The sequence below is a fragment of the Lepisma saccharinum genome, chromosome 20 (genome assembly GCF_977018435.1).
Source record: "Lepisma saccharinum chromosome 20, izLepSacc3.1, whole genome shotgun sequence".
NCBI classification, from domain to species: Eukaryota; Metazoa; Arthropoda; class Insecta; order Zygentoma; family Lepismatidae; genus Lepisma; species Lepisma saccharinum.
The window spans coordinates 22,436,090-22,456,856 of record NC_139248.1 but is presented as its reverse complement, the minus strand read 5'-3'; the positions used below and the strand labels follow the sequence as shown (position 1 = coordinate 22,456,856).

The 20,767-nt window shown below is 37.2% G+C and overlaps 1 protein-coding gene across 1 annotated transcript in view; it reads left to right on the top strand.

Moving 5' to 3' along the window:
• The window catches only part of LOC146003378 (uncharacterized), a 194,370-nt gene that overhangs the window by 109,395 nt on the left and 64,208 nt on the right, over positions 1-20,767 (top strand). The window contains exon 11 of the mRNA XM_083141659.1: positions 8,559-8,720. Coding sequence (XP_082997785.1) covers positions 8,559-8,720 — 162 coding nt within the window. The remainder of the gene's footprint in view (positions 1-8,558; positions 8,721-20,767) is intronic.

The window sequence follows — 20,767 nt, the reverse complement described above, 5'->3', positions numbered from 1 at the left end:
GCAAGATTCTTTTTTTTCCCCCAGGGGAACAAAGGAGGTACATTTTCACATGGTAATAGTGTTGTTCCCTCAAGAAACACTCCTTCAGTCTGAAATTACCATGTCCCTGCAATGCTTGTAATAATTACCATAAATTACTATAACTGAAATTAAGTATATGTGTGTAATAAATAGTTTTATGTTGACATTTATTTTCCAGGGGAAGGGGATGGCTTCCATTTTACCCTTTCAGACGTTGATGCCTGTAATTAAAAAATGGCTAGTCTGAACTGGTCCTACAATTATTAAAGGAAAATTGCATCCAATGGCATTTGAATACTAGGAATCTAACTTGAACCCTTTCATGGAAACGTGACAGCTTCTTTTTTTTTGTGTATGTGCAGTTGGTCGACCAGCACACTTTATCTCTAATTTTCTTTCAACAGACGAGAAAGTTAATTTACGTTAATTATATGCATTTTTAGTGTTCATATCTTACCTGCGCAGACAGCAACATCTACACTGCATCAAATGACGTAACATAGTTCATCCCTCGCTTCACTCACAGCATCATTTAATACAACTACCCAAGCACTTCAAAAACTAACACACTTGAGACATTGACACATACAGGGTTACTTTCTTGTCCAAGATTGCGCCATTCTTCTACTTTGACATACCCGAAGTGTTTCTACCTTTAAGGAAAAAGTCTGAATGCATGCACGAGCTATTTTAGTAATGTATCTCTTTTACTTTAATTCATCGTATCTAATTCCAGCTTTCATTCATTTCTACTCATCCTTCTCTGCTACAATTTTGCATTTACTCCAAGAAGTTTGGCACAAAAATTATACAAAGAGAAAATTCAATATGTACTGAATGAGCTTCAAACTTGAACCCCACAGGGCAAAATTGGAAGGGAAGAAGCAGGGGGGTCTCACTTGCAGCAAGAACGATGCCTTCTGCTGTGGCTTCTGTGAGAGCAACTGCACATGTCCATTTTTTGGAGATGAAGGTTCAGCAGTATCCATTTCCATGTATTTTGCCCATATACCTTCTGCTGCCACCCAAGGCTTTCACTATGGCACAAGCTGTCCTGTGGGGGTTCAACTGAGGAACTGCACCAGGGTGACTGACTGGCTGTTTCTCTTTCTCAGCAAACGAATTCACCGTGTTACGGACACAAACTCATGACATGATTGTGAAAAGGTAAAGACATTGTTTATTGTTCAGTCCATTCTCGAGGTGAATACCATACGTTACCGCTATAGGGCCAACCGCACCTGCAATCAGCCATTGTGGGGAATTCTGGGAAATTAATATGAAAAACAACTTAAAAATGAACACTTCACTTTAGAGATGACATGTATTCATAACTGGAGACATGCTACGGGAATGCACTTACCTGCTTTCTATTATTTTCCTGTAGTTTACGGTTATTACAAGCATAAGAAAACAGTTTTTTCTTTTCTTTGTGACGTTTCAGGAGAACACACGCTCCTTTCATCAGACATTTATTTTCATTTCGACTAAAGATACAGTTATAACAATGGTTAGTAATTTTTAAACAAAAAGAATCTGTTATATAATGGATGTTGTCAATGTTACATTGTTGTAATATAGCAACTTAACTGTGAAAAAAGCAGTCTATTTTATTTTTATTTTAGAATTTTTTAAATTATGAATCCCAAATATCATCAGGTAATTCAAATTCATCATTGTTTTCACAAAGTCTCTTGATGTTTTCTGTAGTTTACGGTTATTACAAGCATAAGAAAACAGTTTTTTTCTTTGTGACGTTTCAGGAGAACACACGCTCCTTTCATCAGACATTTATTTTCATTTCGACTAAAGATACAGTTATAACAATGGTTAGTAATTTTTAAACAAAAAGAATCTGCTATATAATGGATGTTGTCAATGTTACATTGTTGTAATATAGCAACTTAACTGTGAAAAAAGCAGTCTATTTTATTTTTATTTTAGAATTTTTTAAATTATGAATCCCAAATATCATCAGGTAATTCAAATTCATCATTGTTTTCACAAAGTCTCTTGATGTTTTCTGTTACATTAGATTTTAAAGATGGTGTGCTTACTCCGTTTGTGAAAAAGAAAACTCCACACTGGATCTATGTTACCATTTTCATTATTTAATTTATTCCAGTGTTCTTCTGCAATGAACGAGGCTTCCCAGACATTCAACTCTGTGTTTCCCGTTAATCTTTTTAAAACCCTTCTCTTTTTAATCAAATGCTTCTCTTCGATGATATGAGTTGCCAAACCTGTTCTTGGGTTTAGATTTATAATGTCCAAATCATGTTCGTGCCATCTTATTGCCATTTTCCTTGCTGTTTGTCCCACATAATCTTTTGAACATGAACAACTTATATTATATATTCCTGTGGTTTCCACATCTGGTAGCGAGTTTCTCATTTTGAATTCATTAAATGTACATTCCAAACTTCTTGGTGCTTTAAAAACAATTTTGAAATTAAAACTTTTAAAAATTTTTGCAATTTTATGTGAGAATCCCTTGTGGAATGGAATGCACACAAATTTCTTTTCAACAGATTTTTCATCTTTGTCTGTATTTCTCTTTTCCTTTAGTTTTCTTGCAACTTGTTTTTTGATTTGGTTTATTCTGTTAGTGTGAAAGCCATTTTCTTTTGCTATATTAAAGAGCCTTTCTTCTTCATTTTTGATATCCTCATTATTAGAACATAGTCTTTGTGCTCTCAGGAAAAAAATTTAAAAATATGTTATCCATTGTTATACGCGAATGTTCTGATTTGGCATGGATGTATTTTTCCCCCGCTAATTTTTTTCTATGGACTGATGTTTGAATTGTTGAGTCAGTTGTCTTAATTTGCAGATCAAGGAAAGAAATTACATTGTTATTCATGGGTTCGCAAGTGAATTTTATGCGACGATGTGATTCATTTAACGATTTAAATACGTCCATGATGGTGTTCTCATTTTTAGCAATAATTAGCACATCATCTACATATCTGATGTAGAGTTTGATATCCGCACCTATCGCATTAACAATTGGAGATTCTATGTAATGAAGGAAAATGCTGGAGATGATTCCGGATACTGGGTTTCCCATTGATAGACCATTATTTTGCTGATAGATTTTGCCATCAAATATAAAGTAATTGTAATTTGCACATACAGTAAACCATCGAACCATTTCCCATGATTCTACTGGGTTAACCTTCATCTCAATAAGCCATCTGTGTAATGCATCTGTGGCACCTTCTATTGGGACACTAGGATATAAATTTTCAACATCAAAACTTGCAATACGATACTCACTATTCCAAACAATATTTTTTAGTTTCTGTTTGACTTCATATGCATTTTTAACACTGAATGGTGTTTGTTGTTTAATTATAGCAAGTCTTTCAACTAAATATTTGGATAGTTTGTATGCAGGATGTGTGAAAGTTGCAATGATGGGTCGTATTGGAGTTCCCGGTTTGTGAGTTTTTGGTAGTCCAAAGGCAATCGGCAGGGTTGAATTTTTGACAATGAGTTTTTTCTTCATTTCTCTTGGTATCGTGATACTGCTTTCAATTACTTTCTTTACCTCATTTATTATTTTAGTTATAGGGTTTCGAGAGGTTTCTGTGAAATTGTTTAATTTGAAACATTCTTCCATTTTTTCTTTATAGTCCTTAATTCGGATAAGGACAGGTTTATTTTCCTTGTCCGATTTTATTAAGAAAATGTCGTTTTCTTTCAACCAGATCTTGAAACCATGAACTTTTTTCCCCAACCTTATATGCTCTTTCTCCCGTTCTGTGTATTTTGGACCTCTGTTAGTTCTTCTGTTGTATTCAAAACTTAAACGTTCATCAAGAGCATCATGTGTGAGACTTCGTAATTTTCTTTTTTCCTCCTCATCATCTAAGAAATTCAGTGCTTTCTCTATTGAAATCACGAAATCTTCCTTGTGTATATAAGCACTACCAACTGAAAATTTCATTCCGAATTGAAAAATTTCTATATACTCATCAGGTACCTCAATATCCGTAAGATTTATAAATAATCTGTTGTCAATGTTCTTAGTTTCTATTTTACCAGTGACATTAACTGCTTCCCTTCTTTCATTGTTGTTGTATATAACTTGTTCTTCTTGAATTAGCTGGTAGAATTTCCTATCAAGTCTCCTTTCTGAAAGCTTGCTGTAGTGTTCTACAACTTGTTCTGTAGCTCTGTTTACTTTATCCCATATGAGTGGGTGCAAAGAATTTGACAATGTTATGTGGAGATCATATGTCTTTCGAGAAAGGCTGTCCAATTCTGAGTACGAGTCCCTGATTAGGCGTCCTATCATTAACATTTGTAGCTTTCCTTTAAAATCACTGGTGTAGGTATTACGAGTTCGAACTTTCCACTTCAAAAAATTTGGCACTATATTGTTTAACTTGCATCTTCTCAAAAATCTGATTCTCTGAAGTGTCGTTTGAATCTTGATTTGATATTTCTGGAATGTACGTACCTCTCTCCCCGTAATAGATGAATAATAGTTTTTCTTGTATGTACGCATTGCTTGCATGATAGAATTATTTTCCTGTAGTTTACGGTTATTACAAGCATAAGAAAAATAATAACCGTAAACTACAGGAAAATAATTCTATCATGCAAGCAATGCGTACATACAAGAAAAACTGCTTTCTATGTCTACACTACTTACTTAAACTTAACATATTGCAATCTTTTGTTCATAATTCATGATAATAAAAATATATGAATTACTTTTCTTTTTTATACAGTGCATGCAAATGCCTTTATTTTTAAAGCGTGCTTTAAAGATGTTTTGCACAAGTGCTATCCATTCTTAACATGGATATGGATTTTTAAATATAACTTTAGATTATATTTGTCAATAAGAATCTTTTTCTTTTATGCAGAGTTTACAAAATTTGTAGTCTTATGTCCCTTGTGCAGTGCAATAGCAATACATTTGCTTTCATACTTTGTAGACTTTATTAGACATTTTTAAAATCTTATAATTTATTAGGAACAGTGGCGGAGCGTGACCTTTCCAACAGTGTAAGCCTATCATGATGAAGGTTATTTCCCGTTGTGCTTATTTTTGGGCTGACATGGTTAGTGATTTATCCACACACATCGCCCCCCCCCCCCCATTTTTTCAGAACACTTCCCTGGAATTTTTCACCAAATTAAAAATTCTGGATAAATCTCTGGGATTGGTGTTTTCTTTGCTAGGCTGTGTATCTCCTACATTTCAACTGATAATTAAGTCAGTCTTATTCATATCACAATGAGTAACGTAACGATGAAAAATATGCAAAGTTAGATAAAATTAATAATAATAATAATAAAGAAACGGAAACAGAAAAGTGCAGAATACTTTTTACAACCGCATTACCAAGTATCAGCTTCGTACCCTGAATCACAAAATCGGCGCACTTTATTTTTCGTTTCTGTTACTTTGCCTGCTAGAGAAGGAAGGTGTGGGCCTACCTACATCCACAAGTTTCTTCTTGGCAGAAAAATCCTTGCTGGATAACGGCATCTGCACAAAGTTCTCCACCCCACCGCCCAATCACACTCGTTTTATTCCATAATGCACGTCACTATCACACAACAGCACAGGGCCGACAGTCCACTTTGAATAGATGGAATTCGCAATTCGCAGTGAACCTCGACAACAAGAACGGGGAAACAAAAGGAAACCAGATCCAAGATTGGTAACTGCTCAAAAAAGTGATCTTTCGGACTGTGAGGGGAATATCCCTTTCGGATATAAAAAAATTCCCTCTCTTGCCTTAAAATTCCCTATATTTAGTAAAAAAAAATACAATATTAATTATAAAAGAAATGCTCACTAATTGTAGGGACATATCCAGAAATTTCTATCAAAGGACATGTAAGTGCTTTCTTAGTATACTGTAAAAGCAAATCTAGCACCAAAAAGATCATAAACAGGATTTTCGAACGCTGTTTGAATCACGGACTACGTAATTAATAATATTTTATTCACATTTGACATGAGATTTGTAAAATTGGTTCAATCTTCAGCTTTCATTAACATTTATTTATTTTTGCACTTTTTAGCTCAATTATTACCAGCTGAGTTCATACATAAACGAAAAACAGAGATCTTAATATTTTTGATGTTTATGCTCTCCTATAAGCTAAAAACAGAAACAATAATTTAGCACATCAATGTGTATCTAGTTTCCCCGTATCCCATTCATTTTTTAGGTTTCTCCTTTTTCCCCTTCCTGTTAGATTTTTGCTTCAGAATTCCCTGTTCCTGGAAAAAAAAACACCTTGAAGTACCGCCGGCTCAAATTTCCTTTGAGGGCCTCCCCGATGGCGCAGTGGTAGCGTCGTTGCCTTGTAATCAAGGGGTCCCAGGTTCGATACCCGGTGGAGGCACAAGTGGTTCGGATCCCACTTTAAACTGTAGGTCCAGTCTCGATTAGCCTTACTGTGCATAAAGTGGACTTAAAACACCCAATCAATCAATCAATCAAATTTCCTTTGCAATCAACCATTCATACCCGACAACGCTGGAGCCCCTCCTTTTGCAGGACCTGTGTCTCGCTGGCGCGTATTCAGTGAAGCCAACCCAAGCATAATGGTGCTAAATTTCACACAAATTTAAAAGGTCGTTTGTCAGTTAGGGATATAAATATAACAAGAAGTCCACTTTTCGTTGTGGTTGAATTTTCTCAAACTTTTCACGTATAACGTCGAACCCATGCCGTTGGTTGAACGATTCGAATTTATATTTATATTTTTGTTATAAATTAATATTAATAATATGAAAATCACAGAACAATTTAGTTGTATGTAGCATAATTTCGGTGTTTAAACGACTCCAAGGATGTCCAGAAGGGGCAAGGCAAGGAAACACTTCCTGAAAATTGAATGTCAACCATTTTCACACATACAATTTCATTTCAGTCACATCAAATTGTTAATTATAGTAAGGGCGTTGCAGAAAAATATTAACTTCAAATTGAATTAGTATATTTTGAGAAGGGAAATATACCTAGTTAACCCCAACCCCTGAAAAAAAAAATACTTTGCTTAATCCTCCCTGGTGGAAAGAAATATTGCGGACGTCCATGAACAACACTTTTTCTAAACATGGGGTTTGCAACGCTGCTGTAAGCCTGTGGCCGTAGGTTTACAAACCTAGGGTTTGGCCCACTCTTCACCCTATATTCCTTGCTCTTCTTCATCCAGATATGGTAGGCGCTCCTTGGCGGTCAGAAATTTGTAAGGCAACATTCAGATGGCTTACAACTTTCCGCAAGCAAAAGGCGGGAGTTCCCATGTGTCCCCTGGTGCTGAAGTGTTGCAATCTAGCAAACAGGATCTCGAAGACTGGTATCAAGCCAAGTTGAACTTTGAAGTTTTTACTAATTTTGCCATATAATTACATACATTTTACTAGAACTAATAAAGTGTAAGCCCAGCTTACACGGCTTACATGGACGCTCCGTGCCTGATTAAGAATTATGAAAGATGACATAAATTCTGTTCTCTCTAGCCCCCTGAAAAACACTTGAAATAGTTCAAATTGCAAGAGGTAGATAATAGTATGGTTAATTATTAGGGGCCTCCCTGATAGCATAATGCTAAGACTCTCACTTTGTAATAAAGTTTTCATTTCCAATGTGCTACTGATGCTACAATCTTATCCAATAACATTCTCTATCATAATTCTATTTTATTTACTTTTCATTGAATCTTGATGCTCTAGTGGATTCACATTGCATCACATAAAATTCACTTCATGATTTCACTTCTACAAAAAAAAAAAAGAATTATAGTGCGTATTAACTATTTTTGATTTAAATATTTGAACACAACTTGTATGTGGTACTTTGTTTAGAATACGATTTCAGTAATTTTGGATATTTTTAAGTATGCTTTTCTAAAACAATTATTTTTATCTGGTGTGGGGTCCCTCTGAAGCATGGAGCCCGGGTCAAGTGTCTGTGTTTCCCTTCCCTAGGGCCAGCTCTGACCTAATGGTCCTGGCCAAAGGATATATGCAGACGGAAAGGTTCAGCCACCCCCTCCTCGAAAGACTTACCTAGTGCTGAAATTAAGTAATGGAAATATACTTGCGGTGGCTCAGTCGGTAACGCATCTGACTACCATGCTCAAGGTCCTGGGTTCGATCCCCGGCTGGTTCAAATCCGGGAACTTTTCTAACGTTGGAAGTGGCTCCGGCGCCCACCCAGCGTCGAATGACAAGGGTACCTGGGGGAAACCCTGGGGGGTAAAGGCGGTCAGGGGCCATGATGCTGATCACATCACCTCCACTCACGACCGGATCAAGAAAGTGTGGGGTGTTACCCCCACACCCCCTATATGCCTTCATGGCATTATGCTAATAATAACAATGCAGTATTAATTAATTTACATATAATTATTATTATGAATAAACGTATAAATTATATTAATAATTTAAACAATTATTATATTATTTAATTTGGTTTGCCCCTCCCCTCCTCTGAGATATATTTCTAGATACATGACTGTACCAGGCTTTAGTGATCTTGATCTCTCCATTACAGGGATAATGAAAAGAAGTGCACTGAAGGATTAGAACCGGTTAAAGAAGATGAAGAGAAAAAAGATGAAGAGAAAAAAGATGAAGGGAAAAAAGATGAAGTCCCTTGGAAGAAAAGCAGAAGTAAGGCAACTACTACAAAAACATCTGGTTCAAAGAGGCCAAAGTAAGTGATCTATACTGAGTGCATCATAACCAGAGTTGGCATTTTGCCTGTTTTTTTTTTTTTTTTTTGGGCTTTGTCACATAAAACCTGAAAAAAAACTTTTTTTTTCATGTTACGTTTAAAAATATGTATTTTCAAAATGAAATACATTTTCCCTGTATTGTAACATTCAATTTGTATTGTTGTTGTTCACTGAATCAAAAACTATTTAATGTTTTCTGTTAACATAGTTAAGAATTGATAATGAAGGTCTCACACCTTTCAAATGATTAAAATGAAAACATACATAACATGTGGCGCAACAGCCAATTGAGGGCCCAGGCTTACCTACCGACTGCCGGCCTCACTCCTGAATGATCCTACTCAGAGGTGGGAGATCCTTCAACCAGTTACGTAGTGAAGTGTGTCCAGCATGACAAGCCCCAGTCGTTGTTGTAGGTTTTCATGACCAGAGAAAGCTGTTACGCTTCCCCAGGAAATTTGAACCTACATGCATCCCGTAGCTGGGAGCCCAGTGCATGATGTCTTAGACCGCACAGCCATGGAAAGGGACAAATGGATTAACTAAAATATTCTGTTCTAAAATATATAACCAACACTTTGTACTCTTCCTTGATGGTGTAATAGTTAATGCTCTTGATTTGTGATCAGTTCCTAGGGTTGCATTGCAATAGTACACAATACTATACTATGCTTAACACATTGGGGTCTCATGACGGGCATAAAGTCAATGTGGACGAACGACGGGCATAGCCCATCCTGCAGTATGCAATCGCTTTGCCGATTAACTACGGGCTATGTTCGTACTTCGTCTCATGTGCCTGTTCATTCAAGCCCCTCTGTTGAAATTCCGACTGCTAGGTGACTCATGTGCTATTTTTATCTCGCACCTGCGACTGTTTGTGTTCGGGTTGATGTATGTTGCATTGTTTAGAATGGCATCGTTAGATCCAGACTGCATAGCGGAAATTCCACCTCAGAGTTTGAAGTTAGCGACGATTTTGATGATGCAGATAAATTTGAAGATTTGGAAGGTAGGTTATATTCGTAATAATTAATTGTTGACAATATAAACAGTGTTGCAAACTCTAGTATTTTATGAATGAAGTGAGAAGAGGTAATTTTTTTGGGTCAATTCATCTTGCCTCTTGCTTGATTCTCCTACATGCACTGATGTATTTTTAGTTTTTCCATTTATTATTTTGTATAGTGTATGTCAAATGAAAATTTGTTTTATTTATTTATTTGTTTAATTTTTACAGATGACGCAGAACCAACTGATACATCATCTGGTCCTGTCCTGCAGCCACTTTTTCATACAAAAGCTAATTACCTGTAATTTGTAATTATTTTTGTAATTATTTTTTGTTATGTGCACATAAGAAGTATTCTTATGCAAGATTCAAAAGATGTATTGATAGTTTATGTAGTTAATTATTGATATTTCCAGATTACGAACTTAAAATATCTCTATATTAACATTTGTTACAATGTTGTACTTTTTTCTTCTTCACAAAACATTGCTGAAAAAAATATTCAAAAATGTCTGAAAATGAAAATAAAATTTAACAAATTTTTGTTCATTGAAAAGAGGAAGTTTTGTAGATTTAAGAAATGTGTGGTAGATAAAAACAAATTAAAAATATTTTTTCTATGATTTTTTGAAAAACAACCAAAAACCGCAGTCCAGAGGTAAAAATGCTGTAATATGAGGCCAGGCCCAAATGTGTTAAGAGCCACAGTGGTCTAGTCGGTAGGACATCTGATTGTCATGTGGGAGACCCGGGTTCGATTCTCGGGGTGAGTGAATTTTTTGGGTCTTGTCTCTGCATAAAGCGGCTCTTGATGTGGGCTCACCCAGCCTCAAATCAATGGGTACCTGGGGCAACTGGAAGGGGGGTAAAGTCAGCCAGAGCATGGTGTTGATCACCACCTCCAAAAGGGCCAAGATCGAGAATGTGTGGGGCCCAACCCCCATCTCTTAAACGTGCCTTCATGGCATAGGGAACTTTGCCTTTACCTACTATACAACACAATATAGCTGCACACAGACTTTTAAAATGTGCTTTAATACTGTTTCTTCACAGTATATCACAGTTGTGTTTTCTCATTATTTTTCTGGATGTTTCAACCTTAAATATCTCCTCCGTGCATGAAATTACATGCCAAAATTATAAGTCTGACATATTTAATTGTCTTGGCTGATACAGCTTAAGTGATGCCCTAAAATATTTAAGTTTCTTTTCTTGATCTCCAAAAATGTAGTTTAGGCAGTGATTTGAATGTGTCATCAGAATTTGGAGCTATTTCAGCATATGAAAAATTCATTTTTCATCCACCATATTGAAATGCTTTCAGCAAATGCAAATGCAAAACAAAATCATTCCCGACATGAATTTCACCTTAAAAACTCTAAATTTGCTGTAGTTATTGTGGTTTCAAAATTGGTGACTTACCCCCACCCATCCTAAACCACACACACTTTATTACATAGTTTTTATTAAAAATGTAAAGCTCAAATGATGTCCTAACAGAGACGTGCACTGAGTAGTAGCTAGTCTAGTAGAGATACATCAATCAATCTCACATCTCTAATTATTTTCAAATCACAATATTTATTGTCTTGTTGCAGCTACAGTTCACATACAACACTTCTTTTTTCACGTGCTTCTCGTCCCTCGGTGAGAGCAGACAAAACTGGAAGGAGCTACTCTAGCTGGATTTTCCTCTGCCTCACCAGTTTCAGGTAGAAACAACCGCCAGAAGGAAAAGGAAAGATTTCTCCCTCTACCTCCCTTGCCCCCTCGCCCCCGCTGCAATGGTTGAAAGGTTGTGGTTTATGGTACCCCGTTCTATCTCTTATAGGAACAGGTAGGGGCTTGGTTGTCCTTCGATTCTTTTATAAATCCTCTGAAGAACTCGGGGGAGAAATTTCTGCAGTACTTATTTTGTCTGTATTTACACCACAAATTTATACACGTATAATATGTATGTATAATGTGGGATGTAAAAATACAGTGCGTCCGGATGAAAATATACCAATAAGAAATTTGAATAACTCGGCAACCGTTGGTGATATAAATGTCCGGTTACTTTTATTTTGAAGAGGGAATCATAGAATTTTATGATAACCAAAAGAAAATTGCAGTACTCACCTCAGTAGACCTCAATGTGAGCTCCTTTGGTGGCTTGACAAACATCAAGTCGGTACTCAATCTCAATCCATACGTTGCGCAACGTTTGACGTGTCACAGACGCACATGCATTAATTCTTTCTCGTAGATCATCCAACCTTTGCACAGGTGTTCTGAAGAGGGAATCATAGAATTCTTTTACCAGCAGATGGCAACAACAACTCGCAACATGAGTATGGGCATGAGCCTCTTTGTTCTTGAGTAGTGAGTGAAATGACATCGTTTACTGTGCGTCAGAAAGTTGAGTGCTTTTTTTTTGGTGGAATTGAAGTCCCTGTAACAGTGCAAAGGAGATTTTGGCAACAATATGGACAAGAACCACCAGATCATCATTACATTGTTAGATGGCACAAACAATTGCTGGAAACTGGTTCTTTGTTGAGGAAGAAAGGCAGTGGTAAGAAGCGTGTGAGCGAGGAGAAAGTGGTTGCAGTGAAGGAAGCTTTTCAGAGAAGTCCACGCAAATCAATTAGACGTGCGATTTCACAACCGCAAATTCCACGTTCAACTGTACACGATATCGTACATAAAAGGTAAGCCTCAGAGTGTACAAGTTACAGCTGGTTCAAAAACTTAGGTGCACTGACAAACCTGCTAGGTTTGACTTTGCTGTGCAAATGGTATCACACATTGATCAGGACAATGAATTCCTTACACATGTTGCCTTTTCTGATGAAGCTACATTCCATACATCGGGAAAAGAACATAGGCATATCTGCAGGATATGGGGTGAGCAAAATCCACATGCAGTTATTGAACATGAATGTGGCAGACAAAAGTTAAATGTGTGGTGTGCTTTGACATGAGATTCTGTAATTGGGCCTTTTTTCTTTGAAGAGGCTACAGTTACGGGAGCAAGTTACCTTGAAATGTTAGAACAGTATGCTGTACCCCATGTATCTCAGGCCGGGATTCGAACCCAAGCGCAAATTCTTGTTCCTATGTGTTGTACTCTGCAGTGAATAATGAAATAATTTGGAATGAAAAATATATCCCAGAACTTATGAGACCAAATTAATATTATTGGAGAAACTACAAAGAAGTGTATTTTGTTACCAGTTTATCCCCCTTTAATATATTGAATTTTTGCCGTCTCCCATCATTTTTTTGTAGCTGTATAGGTTTAATCGCCTTAAGTAGCTAATGAGCTTATGGAAGTCTTGAGGAACAATCGTGAACAGAGAACTCTGAACTCCTGATTTTGCAGTGCCCTGCAGATGCACTGGGAAGAAATTATTTGTATTTTTTTAACGTTGCTCTTCCATCACTTTACCTAATTTCTGCCATGACGATGAACGTAGATTCAATTAAACGGGTGAAAGGTGGATACAATAGAAACACTCATCCACAGGCCATGGCTCAAACCTGGATCCTTCAGTAACGACACCGTGAGATAGATGATTAGGGAAATCAAGCAATGCAATTTTTTCCAAAGAGTGTTAATCATGTTGAAAGATCTTGTTTCAAAAATCCAATTGAAAAATATCACTGAGGAAAAATGCAGTTTGCTTTACCGATACCCACGTATCCGAATAGTTAGCGCTTTTCTCTCATCTTTGTTGTCAGCAGACATCCGTGGGGGAGTGGTTATTGAATTGAATTGAATTGAATTGAAAATTGAATTGAATTGAAAAGTCTTTTTATTTACTACAGAGCGAGATTCAGCCTTGGGCTGCTCTACCACCTAACTCTGGTGAATAAAAGTTACAATACATAATGCTGAAATCAAATATATAACATAACATGAATGAATTTGACATAAATGAAAAATAATAAACTTATAAGAGAATACAATGACAGATACATTAACACACACACACACACACACACACACACACACACACACAACACACTCGCACACACACACACGTGCAGGCACGTATCCAGGAATTTCTTTCGGGGGGGCTCAACACCATTTTTTAAGGGGTATATAGTAAGAACCTCACAATTGTGTGTTTAAGAGCAGAGGTGGCAATTGGGTTGCAAAACGGGGGGGGGGGGGGTGCGGAGGGCGTTTCAAGGAGAGTTTATTTTCTCTTGGTAGCCAAGGCCATAGCCAAGGCTTAACATTAAGAGGTCATAATGTTGAGGCAAAAAAATAAAAAATGGGAAGCAACTATCCCTTAAATCATTGCCACTGTAAGGCTATCATTTTAATCAGAACGTGAAATCTGAACATTTTTTACCACTCGACTCCTCTGTTTCCATGCATTAATATTGTGTGCCGGAACCATCTCAGTATGTGGGTTTGTCCATTTCTTCTCATCAGGCATAAAAATATCTATGGTGTCTTTGAGTGTTTTTACGAAGCTGTTACACATGCACGGGATGGACAATCCACTCGACAACGCGAGATTCAAATTGTGGGCTGCGAACTGGACTGGACGCAGACAGCTCTCGAATATTTCTCTCTGATTCGAGCCTGAACACCATTAACGTGTCTTGTCCTCCCATGTTTGCAGCTCTTATAAAAGCCGAAAACCACCAAATTGTTCAGATTCAGGCCTTCGCACTCACAAGTGTTCAAAAATGGCTGTCACAGCTTCCGCTGTCTTGTCATATCGGCACGAAACAAAGGAAGTCTTTTCGAATACAGGTGAATCACGAAACAATTAATGCACAGTGAAAACCCTTCCTTTCCCGACACATCTAATTTTTCGTCTCCCTGTATGATGAAATGCTTACTCATTTATATCCAGTGACGTGCCCAAGGGAGGTTTGGTGAGGTAATAATCCCATTTGACCCAGTATTCCTTTTTTTTTTTTTAAAAAAAAAAAGAGGAACGTCAAAGACTGGGAAAAAATGGCAAAATCAGAACTGACCACCAAAAATAGTATGCGTAACTCCTCTCCCTTCCAAAAATCCTGGGCACGCCTCTCTTTATCTCGGACACATTTTTTAAAATCAACTCACCAGAAGTTTTTATCATCGTATTGGAGATTGAAGTAAAATGCGTTCTTCCTGCAGGTTTGGATATGATCCTTTAGGGTGCTGTCGTCTGCCTGCCTTCACACCTAACCTTAACAAGGCCCTAATTTTCCATCCTTGTGACTTGGATTTTCAAGACTTAGGAAGGTTTCAGACCGAAGGGACACGCGATACATGTCGATTGTAATGAACCAATCAACAGCAACGTTTCACACCGTAGCGACACAAAAGGTCGCACAAACCTAATTTCGACTTGTGAAATCTCCCTTATTAGGCCACCGTCATTGTCACCTCGAAGTAGTAGCTCTTGTTGACCACAGAAAAAATTGTTCTCAACCGGTGGGAATACTCCTCAGTTTTCTTCTCTCTCCTATATTTTCTGTGCTTGTTCACTATACAGGCAACACCTTACGATTTGATATACACAGGACATGTACTATGTAGACATTTTAACGAAAAATCAGTTGAAGTCAAGGATGGCTAGGTGGCTCAGTTGGTAGAGCCCTGATTTGGGTTCTGGTAGAGCCTACAATTTCCACCTAAAATGTCTACATATGCAACATCTTGCTTTCTCTTCTCGACATTCATAAAATTTTCGGCTGTCTCTTTATGGTAGTTAAGTGTTTGAATTTGTTTCGAACCCAGTAGGCTTAAACAAAAGTATTTTTTTATGCCATGAAATTATCGGACTGCATATACGAAATTTAGTTCTGGCAAAACTAAATCATCACTCAAAACTTTGCTTTTCAGTTGATCTATGCAGTTTATTTCTGTTTTAATAAACCACTGCAATATCCGGTCCTGCTGAAATATTCACTTTAGAGAGAGACAGACCTTTGATCTCTTCGGCCCTCGAACCGAACTTAGCACTACACTGAGGCCCCGGAAGTTCTGCTGTCCTCAACGTCTTCATTTTCGAATCACTATATCTTATAAAGCAACCAGAGGATGCTGACTGATCTGATCACCAATCGACTGTATGAATTGTCACACTTACCTCTGAAATCTCATTAACCGATTCTTTGTACAGATCAACCGAAAAATTGAATCCGCGTATTTATATCCTCATTATATTCTAGAAAGTTCCGCAGATAAAACGATTCGTTAATATCGCCAGTAGTTGACTCCTTCTCTCATTCAAGAACGTGCCCTCTCCCGCCTTCTAGAGATTAGAAATTACAACGAATCGTCCTACGTGTGGCACTACCTTTGTTGTGCAGCTTCCAAATGCTGACAAGTCTCTACATATTGCTCAAGTGCGTTGCGACAACACCAAACGCGCAAGAAAAGTGTACGTGCAATATTATCAACAACATTGTTATAGAACATTCTCCGTCTTGCCTCGATAATTGTCTATCTCCTCAAATCATCGTCAGATTATTCAAAAAGCCAAAAACCTGATTTTATCTAGTAAAATAAAAAAAAATCCTTGGGGGGGGTCTCGAGCCACCTCAACCCCAGCTTGGATACGTGCTATTAACAATAACAGGGCTATAGAACATTCTCCATCTTGTCTCGATACTCCCAAATTATCATCACATTATTCAAGAAGCCAAAATCCTAATTTTATCTAGTGTAAACAGAAAAAATTCCTGAAAGGGGCTCGAGCCTCCTGATTCCCACCTTGGGTACGTGCTATTGACAATAATAGGGTTATAGAACACACTCCGTTTTGTCTCGATAATTATTTCTCTCATATTTATAAATTTATTATCTTCACATTATTCAAGACGCCAAAAATCTAATTTTATCTAGTGTAAATTGAAAAATTTCCTGAGGGAGGTGGGGGCTCGAGCCATTAACAATAACAGGGGTATAAAACAGTCGGTAACGCGTCTGACTACCATGCTCAAGGTCCCGGGTTCGATCCCCGGCCGGTTCAAATCCGGGAACTTTTCTAACGGTGGAAGCGGCCCCGGCGCCTACCCAGCGTCGAATAACATGGGTACCTGGGGGAAACCCTGGGGGGTAAAGGCGGTCAGAGGCGTGATGCTGATCACATCACCCCCACTCACGACCGGATCAAGAAAGTGTGGGGCGTTACCCCCACACCCCCTATACGCCTTAATGGCGTGGTGCTATGCACAGGGGAACACTTTACCTTTACCTTTACCTTTATAAAACATGCTCCGTCTCGCCTCGATAATTATTTCTCTCCTTACATTATTTTCACATTATTTAAGAAGCAAAAAAACCTAATTTTATCTAACGTAAACTGAAAAATTTCCTTGGGAGAGGGTCGAGCCCCCTGTGCCCCATCTTGGATACGTGCTATTATAAATAACAGGGTTACGGAACATTCTCCATCTTGCCTCGATAATTATTTCTCTCCTTCAATTATTGTCACATTATTTTATTTCACACCACAAGAAATGAAAAACCTCATTTTATCTAGTGTAAACGTAAAACTTTCGGGGGGGGGGCGGGGGCTCGAGCCCCCTAAGCCCCCCCTCTGGATACGTGCCTGCACACGTGTACATACGCAATTTCCAAATCGATACTAAAATAGCTTGCACACAGGTTGAAATATTCGTTGTGTCAGATAAGTGTTTGCAAAATACATGGTTTTACTTTACTTGATTCCTGTTGATTAACTGTACGAGCTAATGCTCAATTGTTGTCTTTGCAATAAAAATAATACGACTTGTTCTTTGAAGTTATTGGGTGTTGTTGCAAAAGAAACATAATCGGGAAGAGCATTCCAAACCTTTGCAGACCAGAGAGAGAAGGAGCCTTCCAAACTGACAGCAGAGTGGCGGGGAATGTCGATTTTTCGTCGACCTCTAGTATTGTATGGATGTATGGAAATTCTAAATGTCAGTTTCTCGTGTAGATAACTAGGTGTTTGCAATTTTAATACCTTATATATTGTAGAACACTGATGCAGAAGACGTCGCCTAGACATGTTAAGGATTTTGTATGTATTGAGAAAGGGTAGGATGTGCTGATTTCTCCTGATCGAGAGAACGTAACGAATGCAAGAATTCTGTATTTTTTGTATTCTGTTCGATATTTTACGTTGTAAATTCGTGCCATACACCACATCACAGTAATCAAAAATAGGATATATTAGAGTTTCGATGAGATATAATTTCGTTTCTCTAGTGAAAAAGTCTCTCTTCCTGTAGAGTGATCTCATTATTGTTAGTGCTTTTGTGCATTGTGCTGAGATATGCGCTGACCAGGAAAAAATTGGATCGAATGTAAGGCCTAGGTTTTTAACCGTTGATGCATAAATTATGTTTTGGTTTTTAATTTTGATGTTAATTGTATCATAATTTACTTTCTCAAGATAAAAGTTAGAGCCTAAAATTGTATATACGCATTTATTCTGGTTAATTGCGAGTCCATTTGCAGTGAGCCACTTGTTAAGGGCATGTAAATCATTGTCTAGATTATCTATCTTGTTTAACAAATCCGATAGTGATGACAATATCATCAACTGCGTATCATCCGCGTAACAATGTATATTACAATGGCTGATTGTGTTTGATATATCAGTGAGGTATAAGGTGTATAAAAGGGGGGCCAGAATGGAACCTTGCGGGACTCCTCCATTTAATGTTATCGATGATGATCCGTTGTCGGCAGGGTAAAAAACTCTCTGTCTTCTTTCGTGTAGATAAGATTGGAACCAGTTTATTAGAGGCTTCGAAAAACTGTAGGGTCATTCCACGTCAATTCATCCAGGCCATGTCACCCACCATCCCCGATTTTGATGAAATTCGGTATGCTTATAGAACTTTTGATGCTGATTACAAAGATGACAACTTTTTTAAAATTGATCAAGGGGTTCAGAAGTTACCAGCTTTTTAAGATCTCCGTGTACGCCACATGCAGCTCCACTTTGAATGACACGCATTAGGTTATAAACGATCGTATCTTCCCTCGGGTTTGCCGTAGAAACTTCAAGTTTGTTTTCTTTTGTTCAGAATGGTATAAGCTTTCATTCAAATAATGTTTCAGATGAATGCATCAGTAAACATGTATTTTTATATATAGTTTTATGTATTTTTTTAGAAAAATAAATGATTAACTTCAAGAGCGAATTTCATGCAATGCCCCCCCTTCAATTTTCCCCCAATTTTATATGTAGGTAGCTCAGAGTGTGTGCTAGTGCCTGATGTAAAAAATGGGATGGGCGGTTCAGAGACAGGGTGATAAAAAAATCATTTGCATAAAATGACATTAAAAGTAAATCTTATTAAAAATGCTTATGTATTTAGCACAAAGCCTGAAGTACAATATGTATCAAGTTACAATATTAAAAATTTATGTTCACTAAGCATAGGCGTAACCTGGCGGGGGCAAAGGGAAGCTCTTTCCCTCTCCCAAATTTATAGATTAATTTAAAATTTGCAAGTAATAATTACAGTGGAACCCCGATTTAAGTTCCTCGTTTTTACATTTTCCTTCATTTTGCATTCAATCTTGATGGTCTGGTTAGAAATTTTCCAAGATTTTTTCACATTTTCCCGCGTATTAAGTTTTTCAACTTGGTGTCCTGGATATGAGGTTCCACTGTATATAAGTTAATTTCAACAGTCTTCATTTTTTAAAATTGTATATATTATATAATTATATATATAATTATTATTTACATTCCCAAGTTTAGCATTATTTATCTTCGAGAACATTCTTTTTGTGCATTTTATCTCAATATGGAAGTTCTCTTTTGGCTACTCTTCATGGGGATACATAATATGAAGTAAGAATTAATACTACACATTTGTGCTGATTGAATTTTTTTCAAATGGAGCTTTTTCGCCTCATACCACAGAATATATCCTTCTGACGGGATGGTTGGAACAGTAAAAATACTTGTAAAGGCATCTATAGTATAAATGATTGATTGATTGATTTAGTGTTTTAAGTCCACTTTATGCACAGTAAGGCTAATCGGGACTGGACCTACAGTTTAAAGTGGGATCCGAACCACTTGTGCCTCCACCGGGTATCGAACCCGGGACCCCTTGATTACAAGGCGACGACGCTACCACTGCGCCATCGGGGAGGCCATCTATAGTATAAAGTAACAAGTACGGCAATTATGTAGAAATAGTATTCAAGGCATAAATTTCTTAGTAATCATCTAGGGTGAAATGACAACAACCCACAGTACAATGTGTCAGCGATTGCAAAGTACTACAACAGTACCAGGAAGTATGCACTATTTTGAACTTACAGGTTCCGTAAGTTACTTGTTACAAGTAACTGAGTTACAGTCAATCATTAAAAAGTTACTCAGTTATTGTTACTGGTACTTTGAAAGTAACTGAGTTTCTTTTACAGTTACTGTAACAGTAACGTACTGTTAATGATCATTGATTTGTGTAAATGTTACACAAAATCAATGATCATAAAGAGTTCCGTGTTTTACTTATGTTTCTAGTACATAATATGTATTCATATATTTACATTATTGCTGCTAATAAATGATGGAAAACACAGTCAGCTTTGCTTGAACGATTATAATTAAAAATCATTTCTATGCTGACCACACTATTTTGAATATGGTGTCATTGATTCTACTTGCACCTATTTCTTTCTCCTCCATTCCAAGATCAACAATATCCAAAGATCCATTCCCTCGACAATGACTTTTTCCTAGCTGGACAACAACATTCCAAACGAACACAGCAGTCTACCAAAAACAATGGAGTTTTCACATACAATTTGAAATGAATTACAGTAAAGCGTGGATGTTTTAAATTTAGCATGCAACAAAGCATAGCTTCCTTGCCAGTAATTCCAAGAAAATCCTTTCACATAGCATCTGGAGACGGTACATATTTTATTTTTATAGTCTGGAACAGAATTGTCCAATTTAGCTATTTTCCTACTGCAAAAAGTAACTCTGTTACCGTTGTTAACGCTACAGGTACTTACTTTTACAAGTAGCTAGTTACAGTTAGAATTCCTAA